Below are 14,434 nucleotides of genomic sequence, written 5' to 3'. Positions count from 1 at the left end.
AAAATAAGGGAAAATGGTAAAAATATTTTCAAAACAAATCCGAAGATATTAGCACATCTCTGCATAACATTTTACCTTATCCATTCCGCATAGAGCCAGAGAAGAATATTTGTGAGAGCAACATTTTGAACAAAAGGTACTGTAGCTGGCTGAACTATAACCCTTCTTAACTGGCCATGCCACCGGGAGCGATAACGTTACACTTTAATACAGTAGTTTTCAGAATAAACGTCAGGATCGAATCAGAGCATTTCATATATCACAATGAAAGACAGGACCCTTTATATTTCTTCTAATCACACACGTGTAGAGTCCACAGATGGACGCAGAATAGTAATGCTAATAGAATTAGACAGGGTTACTATGTTTAGGGAAAAGTCAGATCTGATAACAAAGACTGCAATTTAGTTAACATACTAGGTCATAAGAGACTTACTTGAACAAGCAAATATGTCACTCCGTGACCACATCATTTATTAGTAAAGAGGAAATTATTCATCTTAGTGTTTTAAAAAATACCAGTTACGATATTGACATGTGGGAATTTGAGGGAAATACCTGAATGCATGTTCCCCCTGGTAGCCAGTAATAAATATTGACACGTATGTATTAAATATATATGTACTTATTTCTACATCAAAATAATATCCATTGGTAAATAAGAAATCATTTACATAATTCATTATGAAAATGTAATCGTATTCATACATTTTACTCCTACATGTTTTTTTAATTTTTTTATTTTGTTTTAAATTAATGCAGAATGCAGGAAAAATGTATTTAAAGGAATCATTTTAAAGATGCATAGAATAACCCCGTCCAGGGTTTAAGGCTCCTGTAATAGTTTACAAAGTGTGTTAAGAAGGTAATCAGTCAATTAGTTAAATAAAGTATTACAATATCAGGCTGCATGTCTTGTTGTTAATATAACATTTATTTATAGTGAAAAAAAATGATTCAATATTAGTTGAAATAATTTTGTTCAAGAATGATTAACATCTTTGCTGCTAGATGGGGCAACTAATGAGATGCAGACCCCATTAGCTGCTTAGGGGTTAATTTAGCCTCCCTATGGCCTATGCCAGCTCAATAAATCCCTGCTTCAGCACAGGTGGCTCAATCACAGGCTCAGTCTTCCACTGAGACTCTGATTGAGTCATCAGTGCTGAAGCAGGGATATCCTGAACAACTGACCTAATGGGGAGACCTTAATGACTGGAGTTTATCGCCCCTGACCTGGGTGACATTTAAAGTACTGCAGTACTATACGGTGGAAGGTTTTGGCACTTTGTTACTCACCATAACTTTGTGTCTAATTTAAATTGCTAATGGTCCCAACTTCGGAGGCTTTACATCACTTGATGTCAATACGGGGTTTGTCTGAAACACTAGGAATGGCCACTTCGAGTTATATTTAATAATTCCCTAAGGGGTTCATAGGTTCACTAATTAGTGATGCAGACACTAGACTAATGACAAACACCTAATATTGCAGACAGAGGACTTTGTGAATTGAGGAAGGGATCTCTTAAAAATGAGTCTTAAAATCATATATAGGTCTATGTATCAAAGACATGGTGGTGCAAAACTGATGCATTTTATTTTCATATCGCATCAATGTATCAAGGTACTTTGCTCCAGATTTGCCCCTGTGCACCCCCATATGATTTGGAGAGTGTCAATAAAAGGAGCGACACAGGTGAAACATGACACATGTACAATAATAAAGGGATATACCAACTCATGAGTCTCGGTGCATCAATGTTATTTTCACTAGTTTGCATTCAAAAATCCAAAAGATCTGAAAACACAGTTTCCTGCTAGTGACACGTTACGCAGGTGATTGAGTTGATATATAGCACCCATATTAATTAATCCTTATTGAATGATTCACTCATTGTGGTTCTTTGAACATAAATGTATCATGTGTATCAATATTAATGGCTTCATAGCACTTTATGAAACAACGTTATTACTATTATTATTATTATTATTATTTAGTCTCATAATTGAAGCTGTAGGGCGCAAATGAGAAAAAAACATTTTGGCATTCAGTGCCACCAATTAGCATTCCACTTTGAAATATAAATACAAAATTGCTTCTCTATTTGGCATTACAGAAAACTCAATCGGTAAACTTTTTACCAGCGCCGTGTTACACGCCTCTGATGGTAAATATGTGGTTCTGGTTAATAAACCTTTAAATATTTAAGTCCCTGCTGTCTCTTGACAGGAAATGGGGTATTTGTTTTGTCTAAATGTCTTAAGTAAAGAACACTGAAGAATAAATGACTGGTCTTTTCCTTAACCATCGCTCCTACAAAGAACATTGTGGATATGATGCCTTTTCCAGACACTGGAAGGATGAAATTACCTTTTAGAAACAGCATTAAAAAAAAAATAACGTACCTGGGTAATCGTTTTTGTCTATGTCTGAATCGCCTTTCAGAGTGAAGCCAAAACCTGCAGGCATAGACTGTGAGGCCCAGGGTCCAGCCAGTGTTTGGGAAGGTTTTGCATTTAAGCCATTGATATTCCCATTGTAGATAAATACTCTGCCTCGTCTGTCTTCCCCGGCAAACGGAGAGCCAATTGCAATATCTGCAAAATGTAAAAAAAAAAACATCACTACACTATCATATTGCAGAGAATATTATTTTTGTTACGTGAAAATTGTCTTCGATTTTTTTAAATTGATGTGTTTCAGGAAACCAAGTCAAAGCACCAATATGCGCCTCTGCATCTCTACCACACAGTTCCTAAATCTGCTTTATTCATCCCATTGTCCTATCGTACACTGATTAAACTGCAGACAATGATTCTGGGTAAAGTTATGCTGGTCCATGGTTTTTTTACAGATACAATTAAGATAAATACCAATGGAATGGAATGAGCGTGAATTGAGTGACTGTGCCAGAAGGTGTAATGTTTAAATATGAAACACCACTAAAATGAAGATTTTATTTTGAATAAATCCATTGACTGTACTTGATGCATTTACATATTATTTATGATTCCCAATAAGAAGCTGTGATGTGATGAGCTGGGACCGTAGTGAGATTTCTTCTACAGTTTTCAAGTATATCTGTTAAACAGATGTATTGAGCGTCACATACATACGCACACACACATTTCAGTAATAGAGTAAATAGTAGTAGACAGGATTGTGTATCATAGTATCTTGAAGAATGATGCAGTGCATTTTCTTGTACCCCTGTTTTTCACTACCACTGATGCTACCGTATTAAATATTTATTTGTTCGTTTGCATGATGAGAGTGTGATTAAGCATTATTATCTCCTATGTGTAATGGCCGTATAACACATACTTTCTGTTTACTGTTAGAAATGACAATTACCATTGTATCCATCTTGGTTAAGATCCCCTAAATGTGCAATAGCACTGCCAAATCTGCCAAACACTTCAGTGCCTGTTAGCACTTGGGCATCTCTAAATTCGAGAGCACTTTCCTGCAAGTATAGGTAAACCTGGCCCACTTCCTTTGGTTTGCTTTCAAATTCACGGTCCATGAAAAGTGGGGCCCCAACCAGTACATCATCCAAACTGCACAGGGAAGAGAAGGAAAATGTACATTCCATCAGTCACCTCATAAAGCTCTACTGTTCTGTGATACAACATTCTATATACACACAGAGATATGCCTCCACATATAATATATATTCAGTTGAATATGTAGAAGTTCTCCCAAAAAGGCTCCAGGATATACAGTATTACTATCGCATACAAGCATAATTTATTTTGCAAATCTAGTTTAGTTTAAGAAACCTACAGTACAACTTGTGAACTGTCATTCGGATGGTAATTAGAGACATTATCCCAAATGTAAGAACCAAAATATTTTAATTGTGTATACATAATGGGCTAACTCAGACTTATAAAAATGGTATTTATATTTATACATTATAATTAAACATATGTGTCTATTATGTTCACAAAGCTGATTAGACGTTCTTCATCGTTGGTCTTAATCACATGATGCTTCACACCACTAATTACTACTACTATTTATAAGACTTTCCTATGTAATCTGTTCCCAACCAAACTCATCCACAGTCTAATTTCCACAAGAAAAGGGATTTTGAGTTTGTTTCCTTTTTTCAAATATGTTTGATATGAAATGAAAGGTGCCATGAATTCTTCAGCACCTATACATCAAGTACCTGTACTATAGCATCTATACAACAAGTACCTGTACTATAGCATCTATACAACAAGTACCTGTAACATAGCATCTATAAATCAAGTACCATTACCATAGCATCTATACATCAAGTACATGTACCATAGCATCTATACACCAAGAACCTGTACTATAGCATTTATACATCAAGCACCTGTACTATAGCATCTATAAATCAAGTACCTGTACTATAGCATCTATACATCGATTCCTGTACTATAGCATCTATACATCAAGTACCTGTACCATAGCATCTATACATGAAGTACCTGTACCATAGCATCTATACATCAGGTACCTATACCATAGCATCTATACATGAAGTACCTGTACCATAGCATCTATACATTAGGTACCTGTACCACAGCATCTATACATGAAGTACCTGTACCATAGCATCTATACACCTATACACCTGTACCATAGCATCTATACAAGAACCTGTACTATAGCATCTATACATCGAGTACCTGTACTATAGCATCTATACATCGAGTACCTGTACTATAGCATCTATACATCAAGTACCTGTACCATAGCATCTATACATTAGGTACCTGTACCACAGCATCTATACATGAAGTACCTGTACCATAGCATCTATACACCTATACACCTGTACCATAGCATCTATACAAGAACCTGTACTATAGCATCTATACACCAAGAACCTGTACTATAGCATCTATACATCGAGTACCTGTACTATAGCATCTATACATCAAGTACCTGTACCATAGCATCTATACATCAAGTACCTGTACTATAGCATCTATACATCAAGTAACTGTACCATAATATCTATATATCAAGCACCTATACTATAGCATCTATACATTAAGTACCTATACTATAGCATCTATACATCAAGCACCTGTACTATAGCATCTATACATCAAGTACCTGTACTATAGCATCTATACATTAAGTAGCTGTACCATAACATCTATACATAAAGTACCTATACTATAGCATCTATACATCAAGTACCTGTACTATAGCATCTATACATCAAGTACCTGTACAATAACATATATACACCAAGTACCTGTACCATAGCATCTATACATGAAGTACAGTACCTGTACTATAGCATCTATACATTAAGTACCTGTTCTAAAGCATCTATTTATCAAGCACCTGTACTATAGCATCTATACATCAAGTACCTGTACTATAGCATCTATACATCAAGCACCTGTACTATAGCATCTATACATCAAGTACCTCTACTATAGCATCTATACATCGAGTACCTGTTCTATAGCATCTATACATCAAGTACCTGTACTAAAGCATATATACATCAAGTACCTGTACCATAACATATATAAATCAAGTACCTGTACCATAGCACCTATACATCAAGTACCTGTACTATAGCATCTATACATCAAGTACCTGTACTATAGAATCTTTACATCAAGTACATATACTATAGCATCTATACTTCAAGTACCTGTACTATAGCATCTATACATCAAGTACCTGTACTAAAGCATATATACATTAAGTACCTGCACTATAGCATCTATACATCAAGTAGCTGTACTATAGCATCTATACATCAAGTACCTGTACTATAGCATCTATACATTAAGTACCTGTACTATAGCATCTATACATCAGGTACCTGTTCTATAGCATCTACACATCAAGTACCTGTACCATAGTATCTATACATCAAGTACAGTACCTGTACTATAGCATGTGTACATCAATTACCTGTAACATAGCATATTTACATCAAGTACCTGTACGATAGCATCTATATGTCAAATACCTGTACTATAGTATCTATACATACAGTACCTGTACTATAGCATCTATACATCAAGTACCTCTACTATAGCATCTATACTTCAAGCACCTATACCATAACATCAATACAGCAAGTACCTGTACTATAGCATGTATACATCAAGTACAGTACCTGTACTATAGCATGTATACATCAAGTACAGTACCTGTACTGTAGCATGTATACATCAAGTACCTATACCATAGCATCTATACATGAAGTACAGTACCTGTATTATAGCATCTATACATCAAGTACCTGTACTATAGCATTTATACATTGAGTACCTGTACAATAGCATCTATACGTCAATAACCTGTACTACAGCATCTATACATCAAGTACCATTACTATAGCATCTACATATCAAGAACCTATACATAAAGTACCTGTACTACAGCATCTATACATCAAGTACCATTACTATAACATCCACATATCAAGAACCTATACCATAACATCAATACAGCAAGTACCTGTACTATAGCATGTATACATAAAGTACAGTACCTGTACTATAGCATGTATACATCAAGTACAGTACCTGTACTGTTGCATGTATACATCAAGTACCTGTACTATAGCATCTATACATTAAGTACATGTACTATAGCATCTATACGTCAATAACCTGTACTACAGCATCTATACATCAAGTACCATTACTATAGCATCTACATATCAAGAACCTATGCATCAAGTACCTGTACTACAGCATCTATACATCAAGTACCATTACTATAGCATCCACATATCAAGAACCTATACTATAGCATCTATACATCAATATCTGTGCTATAGCATCTGCACATAAAGTACTTGTACCATTGCATTTATACATCAAGTACCTGAACTATAGCATCTATAAATTAAGTATCTGTTCTTCAGCCTCTCTGCATTAATTTACTGATTGATCAAATAAGGGATTCATAACCTAGAAGGATGCAAACATTCTTCATATATGTAGCCTGTACATTAGCTTTCAAGACTTCATAAGCCTTGATTAAAGGACTCACTAAGTCACGTGCAAACTGCATCTCTGAAAGATTCTCATTATATTTCATTACAAGACAAAATGTATTGTAGGTATGTCTTTATTTATATAGCGCCATTAATGTGCATAGCACTTCACAATACTAATACACATGACAATCATGTAAATAACAAATAATACACATAACAGATCATGGGAATAAGTGCTTCAGACATAAAAGTAACATTTTGGAAGAGGAGTCCCTGCTCCGAAGAGCTTACAATCTAATTGGTAGGTAGGGAGAACGTACAGATACAGTAGGAGGCCATTCTGGTAAGTGCTTCTGCAGGGGCCAAACTTTATGTATCTTGTGTATAGTATTAGCCACAGTGCTACTCATATGCTTCTTTAAGCAAGTGTGTCTTAAGGTGGGTCTTAAAGGTGGATAGAGAGGGGGCAAGTCAGGTATTAAGGGGAAGGCCATTCCAGAGGTGAGGGGCAGTCAGTGAGAAAGGTTTAAGGCGGGAGAGGGCTTTAGATGCAAAGGGGGTAGAGAAGACATCCTTGAGCAGAACGCAAGAGTGGGGGTGGTGCATAGCGAGAAATTAGGGCTGAGATGTAAGGAGGGGCAGAAGAGTGTAAAGCTTTAAAAGTGAGGAGAAGAATGGAGTGTGAGATGGGGGATTTGATAGGAAGCCAGGAGAGGGATTTCAGCAGAGGAGATGCTGAGACAGATTTAGGAAAGAGTAGAGTGATTCTGGCAGCAGCGTTTAGGATAGATTGTAGGGGAGACCGGTGAGAGGCAGGAAGGCCGGACAGCAGGAGGTTACAGTAATCAAGACAGGAGAGAATGAGAGCCTCATTTAATGTTTCATTTAATGTTTTTCTTTTTATCTTTGGACCATAAATGTAGCGGCAGGATCTCTATGGGTGTAAAAAAAAAAAAAAACACTGATAAGATCAGTTCAAGGGGTTAACTAACTGAAATCATATAGCCTTGAAATAATTTCTAGGCCTCCTACAGCACTCCCCAATTAATGTGTTCACACTGCTAAATCGTGCCATGAAAAGCCAACTCATTATTTGCAGACAACTTCTTTTTGTGTCCTATCTTGTCACTCTCGAGCTCCCTTTTTGTTATTCTTTTGCTTTGTCCATACCAATAACTTAATCCCAACTTAGGCTGCGCTTATAGTGACAGCGACAGCGACAGCGACGTCGCTTCAAAACAAATGCATTGCTGCCATCACGTGCGCTTATAGTAAGCACGACGTGACGTGCAACAGAGTGACGGCTAGGTCGCGATCGCTGGAAGTCCTCTCAATTTAATTTTTCCAGCAACCACAGCCTGCCGTCACCGTCACTATAAGCGTAGCCTTAGATTGTAAGGTCTTCGGGGCAGGGTCTCCTTTTGCCTTATGTGGTCATTTACTTGTAGCCCCGGTCTCTTTTCAGCTCCAGAGACCCCCTTGCCTGCGCACCGAGCGGTCGCGGGTGCCGGGCAGCGGGTGCGGGCAGCGACGGACCTGCCGGCACGCAGAGAAGGTGGGGGCCGGAGCAGGGAGCGCTCCGAGTCCTGGGAGTCTCGGCAGCGCACCCGGCTAGCGGGGGCCGCCATTGTGTCTGCTCGCGCATGCGCAGTGGTCGCGCATGCGCAAAAGGTATGCAGGAGTTGCGCCGGACATTAGGGAGTTGCGCATGCGCAGTAGAAGCACGCACGCGGCCCCAATGCTACAGCCACCTCCGCGGGACTACAGTTCCCATGAGGCATAGGGAGGGATACACCAGGTGCCCCAGAATGGCCAATGAGAGGCCAGGATTCCCTAGAGCAGGGAAAGAGATACTTTTCGTGGGCTTAGGAACGGCAGTTGGAGCTGGGAGTAGGAAGGGGGAGGAAGGGTGTAGGGAGCAAGTGGCTCCTACACCAGGTCAGGTTATCCCCAGGTCCCAGATAGGCCCCACTCCCCACTAGGTTAGTGGGTAGGTTCTGAGGGAAGGCCCCTAAGGTAGGGACCCTGCATTTAGGTGTGTATGTGTGTAGTCTTGTCAGTGACACAGCTGCAGTGCTGTGTGCGCTGACAAGAAGACACAGGGTTGTGAGCGGTGCAGCTGCAGCAGTTAATTGAGAGGAGATAGTGAGAAGGGATCCGGGAGGTGAAGGAAGAGGTAGTGTGGGTGCAGGGGGTCCGTGACCCGCCTGCATAGGATAGTTCTTCCCCGCAGGCCCCTAGGAGAATCCCTGAAGTCACCATAGGTTGACTAGTACCAGTTAGAGACAAAGCACAGAGTTGCGGCGGTTGCAGTCATCTGGGACCAGACGGCTGGACACCGTGATATCTGGAGGACACGTGTCGGATCGACGGATCCTTTTTTAAGCTGTTGCCGGTCACCGCCGTGACCGGAAGGTATTATTTACATCAAGTGCACCAACAGGCGCTGATCCCGCCTTAGGTATAACTCTTTGGGGACACTAGTGAAGGGGCCAAAGGACTGAGCCTATACAAATACAGTACCATACAAGGATACGGTGTGTGGGGCACGTGGTGAGAGGACGGAGACGTTATTCTTGATGAGAGTGGCCGAGCCACTAGTGTTATGAGCGTTATAGTATAAGTATATGTGATATGTGTTATTGCCACGGTTCATTATAAAGAGGTTATTATTGCGTTACAGTAAAAACCAGTTACAATCATATGTGTGTTGTTATGTTTCTTGCCATGGGGAATCTCACATAACGGGGATCCTGGGTAAGTGGAGGCGCTGCGCTAATAAGTGTTACCCCAGGCTCCCAGCTAGCGGAGGCTCAGATCTCCTGGAGCCACAGGTGTGTGCAGTACCCGTAGTCTCTTTGGGAGCGTCAGAAAAAGGGCTACATACTATTGCATTTATTCCCATTGTTTACAATGTGTTTACCTTGAATTGTAACTTTGCAAAGCGCTGCATACATTCTTGGCACTATATAAATACAATTCTACATACATTCATACCCTGTACATTTTGCATTACCATTACACAGACATACCATCCTGTAATACTGTATATAGGATGAAGTCATTCGAATTAAATGGAGTATTTCATTTTTAATGCAATAAGAAAGCAGAAATTAAGAATCAACTTTGCAGTCCACTGCCACTGATAAAAGTAACTTTAATACAAGAGAAGTGCAGTATATTCACAGCCTTATTAGTAAAATCACTGTTCTGTAGGGAGGTAATTAGGAGTTAACCAAACATTTCAGAATAGTGTTAACATACCCGTCATTGTTTACATCTGAGACAGCAACAGTATATCCAAAGTAAGACGCCATCTATAAATGAAACCATATTGAAAAGTTTTCACAATGTTTATGTGCTCCTAAAACACATAGTTGTTAAAGTGTTAAGACATCGGCATAAAAATGACGCTTTACTGGGATCAGAATACGTGACCATGGTTTTAGATTGGCAGTGAAAATGTATCTAAATTATTCAAGCATCTTAAACCACTTTAACCTTGTAGCACAATTACGCTTTCCTGGCTGCTGAAGGCCCTTTTCAGTGACCCGAAAAAAGCAATGTGAATAGCAACATGGTGGAGATTAGGACAGGTTAACTATACTGGCCCTGTTATTATAATGAAACGAGATGCACTCAGACTTGCGAACATATTACCCAAGAGTAAATTGGGCGTATGAGACTGCTGCTTTACTGGCCTAGCCAACCAAAGATTGATGTATTTCCCTCATTCCTCCCATTGTATGAATACATGTATAGCTTGCACATGTTGGGTTCACTGGTATGTGAGCTACATAACATAAAAATAACACAGCATCAATGTACATCCCGTCAAATCCTACTCCTTTATTCATCTAGCACTTAGAAAAGCATGGGTTTTAGAAATGATCAATGGTTATAACAGGGGTGGCCAATTGCAGCCCTCTGGACCCCCAAACAGGTCAGGTTTTCAGGATATCCCTGCTTCAGCAACCTGATTGAGCCACCTGTGCTGAAGCAGGGATAAACTTAAAACCTGGCCTGCTGTGGGCACTTGAGGACTGGAGATGGGTTTTTTTTTTTGCAGCATTAAATGAAGGAGAGAGAGGGATTTGTGTTGGTGCTGTTTTCTTTACTTTTGCATATACTGTAAGGTCACAACCAGCAGTACTCTTGTGGAAAATGTGAAGACTGGGGTTACTAAGTTACTGAGTATATACATACATATATTCTTTTATTTTATTTACAATTTTCAACCTTACAGTATGTCATTAATACTATTGGAAGTGAGAAAACACAAAATGTACTGTTTTCCCATACAATAAACTTGAAATAATACCTCCTGTTCATGACCAGCAGGTTTTTGCGGGTAGAATTAATACATTTTGAATACCAATGTTGTTGTCAACTTGGAAATGTTCTCAAAATTCCATTAACTTTAACATCATATATATATTTTCAACATTTCCATTGTTAAAAGTAAACTATGTTACAAAAATGATCATTAGCAATGAGGTTTCATGACTTATATTGCGAGGCAGCATTTTCCCCATTATTCATTATATAGGAGCAGCAATCCCTGGGTTTTTTGTTTGTTTTATGCCCAATTTTCTGCAGGATGGGAGCCAAATGTTTTTATTTCCATATGCGGGCGGTGCCCGACATATTTACCAGTGCAGTTACCGGGTTTAAATCTCCCTCCACAGGGAAATAAAAATGGCTGCCAGATCTCAGGCCAATAGGAAGCCACAACATCATTGGTTGTGGCATCCCATTAGACAGCCATTTAAATTCCCTTTAAAAAAAAACAAGAAGTAAAACCAGTAACTTCATCAGTAATTATCTCGGGAATCAGCTGATAATAGTGAGGTTCAATTCTGGAGGACCCCAGGTTCCAATCCTGTAAAAATGGGGTTAATTTAGGGGGGATTTCTCCTTTACCAAGCAGCTAGTAATTACATTTGCTATTGTACTATATGCCCCAGGTCCTTTCTGTCAAGTTAGGGTTGTTCGGGCAAATAAGACCACAACGTCTTTCTTATTAAGACACAAACTGCTTACAAACAAAATCTACACGATCACACCATTAATGGTGATATAGAGCGAAGCAAGATGTAGGTGACATCTTGTGTACTCATGCAAAGGCTGAGTTTTAATAAACAATGAAGATATCTACGGACAATTCCTTATGACCATCCCATTCATAGCCCAGAAAGGTGTCTTATGGAATAGTGTGGCTTAGCAAATATCGGCCTTTATGTTTAAATATGGAAATAGAAACCCAAAAAATAATAATAAGATTTTTATTTTTTATTTTAAACCATTGACTGTGCTTAATTTATCTACATAATACTGTATTTATGATTTCCAATAAGAAGCTGTGATGTGATGTGCTGGGACCCAGGTGATATTTCTTCTACAGTTCTCAAGTGTATATGTTAAAGAAATGTAATGAGTGTCATAACATTTATAAAGAATGATAGATACTAAACAATGAACACATCAGCTGACATTTCCTTATGCCCTTCTGTTATCATACAATTGTTACCATAATGTTCCTATAAAATGTATTAATGCAATACAAACGAATCAGGCTATTTAACACAGCACACCTGAAAATAATGGTTTGAAATCACTGTACTGACTAAAGAAACAGATACAATTGCATTTTATGAGATATAATTCACTAATAAGCCAAGTACTGTGGCACCAGTTTTGTAGCTGAGATGCCTTGATAAGTAAACCTCTGTAGTTTAAAAAATATATATATATACACTGTACATATATATAGCTATTGAATTAAATGTTCATGACAGAATATTGTTATTTAGTCACTACAACTTGCTTCATTACCTGGTCACCAGTGAAATTCTGAATGAAGGTCAAATTTGTAGAATTAATGATGGAAACCTGGAAAGAAAAATCATTAAGCCTGTCAATGCAGATGGATAGAATGAGTGGATGAATTTACATATATAGGGCACATCATAACCTATTTCATATTATAGTCACTTGTTGCACAGATACGTGCTTATCTTTTCTTGCCTAACAGAGTGGTTTTCCAACATTTCCTTTTCGCAGACCACTACAACGATAACTATTAGATGGAGGTCCATAATACTGACAGTACCTATCATTGCCTAGCAATATATTTATAGCGTGCATAACATATTTTACAAATCAGCATATAATTGCTGGTAACAATAGACAGCGTGTTATGAATATTGAGGGTTTCCAGGGAAACCCATTTCTGTATGAAATCTCAAGGAACCACAGTTTGAGGACCTATGGCCTTTCACATAATATAATAATTCAGGAAAAACAGTGAAATCTAAAAAATAAAAAAAACTCTTTCCCTTATACAATATACAAAATATAAGTTCTTTAAAAAAAAAGCATCAAAAACTACCCACAGTGGACCACACGCATGTTGGTGTAATCATTACTCAAACCTATTTATCAATAATTACAAACGACCCTCACCCAGCATAATTCCTTGACTTGCTTTAGCTCAATGGCGCAGCTGCTTAACAGGTTTGATGAAACTGCTGCACATACCAAATATTTAAGAACATTCTGTACTTCTGTTTAATTACCCTGCTACAATAGTACAACAGTACAATTCGTGCAATTGCAGTCTGTCCACTTTTGGAAAAAAAAGGCTAAGAACATTTGAGAAGCCATGCAGAGTCAAGCAGCCATGATTGACAAGATTATAATAGCAAAGCAACATATCCCTATATAATAACGTATATCACAGCGTTTAACATAGCATGTTATGATGTAAATGTGCAAGTGTAATGGAAAATGACTGTTTTGCATAGATACATTGATGGAATATAATTGCATACATATCCAAAGTTCTGCGCGCCTCTAGGAACTCCAGCCACCATCTCTGTAAACAAAATCAAAACGAACCCTTTAGAAAGCTTAGCTCTACTAGTTACAGGAGGTCAAATCAGTGAAATCAGTGGAACAAAAACAATATTTTAAAATTATGGAAATATTATCAAATCAGAATTGAGAAAAATAAAAAAAGGGTGAAAATGATCTCTTAGCTTTATAATTAAAGGAAACAAAAAACTCGGATACAGGTAAAATAGTAACAGTAGTAAGCCAGTCACAAGTTTAAAAAGCAGCTAGATGTGTGCAGTAGCATGTGACTTAGTTCCCGCAGAGACCTTAACAGAAGATTGCAGAGTTTTCGCCTGATTCCGTGGTAACATTGCTGCAGAATAGTGCAATATACCCCAACACATCACAAGGGAGAGAACAGTGAAGTCTGCTATATGTGTACAAGAATCATCATAGAAACAAACTGAGGACCAATACATCTATGTAAGCATACCTCTGAATATGGACTGGTGACTAAAACATAACAGACTATGGCTCATACAGTACTTACTACGTAGTGTTGCAGCATAAGGCACTTTATGGCCTATTTTCTTGAATAATCTCAAAAGGTGTAGCAATATTTAGTCAATCTG

At 38.2% G+C, this 14,434-nt stretch overlaps 1 protein-coding gene across 2 annotated transcripts in view; it reads right to left on the bottom strand.

Annotated features, from left to right (window-relative positions):
* Window positions 1-14,434, bottom strand: part of ITGA8 (integrin subunit alpha 8) — a 191,623-nt gene that overhangs the window by 118,050 nt on the left and 59,139 nt on the right. For both annotated transcript variants that reach the window (XM_075587420.1, XM_075587421.1), the window contains 5 exons: window positions 13,799-13,842; window positions 12,801-12,857; window positions 10,230-10,282; window positions 3,359-3,564; window positions 2,410-2,601 (listed from right to left, as the gene is read on the bottom strand). In XM_075587420.1, the coding sequence (XP_075443535.1) occupies window positions 2,410-2,601; window positions 3,359-3,564; window positions 10,230-10,282; window positions 12,801-12,857; window positions 13,799-13,842 (552 nt within the window). The remainder of the gene's footprint in view (window positions 1-2,409; window positions 2,602-3,358; window positions 3,565-10,229; window positions 10,283-12,800; window positions 12,858-13,798; window positions 13,843-14,434) is intronic.

Source organism: Ascaphus truei, chromosome 2 (assembly GCF_040206685.1).
Source record: "Ascaphus truei isolate aAscTru1 chromosome 2, aAscTru1.hap1, whole genome shotgun sequence".
NCBI classification, from domain to species: domain Eukaryota; kingdom Metazoa; phylum Chordata; class Amphibia; order Anura; family Ascaphidae; genus Ascaphus; species Ascaphus truei.
The sequence above is the reverse complement of the archived record's forward strand: the minus strand, read 5'-3'. Positions and strand labels throughout refer to the sequence as shown.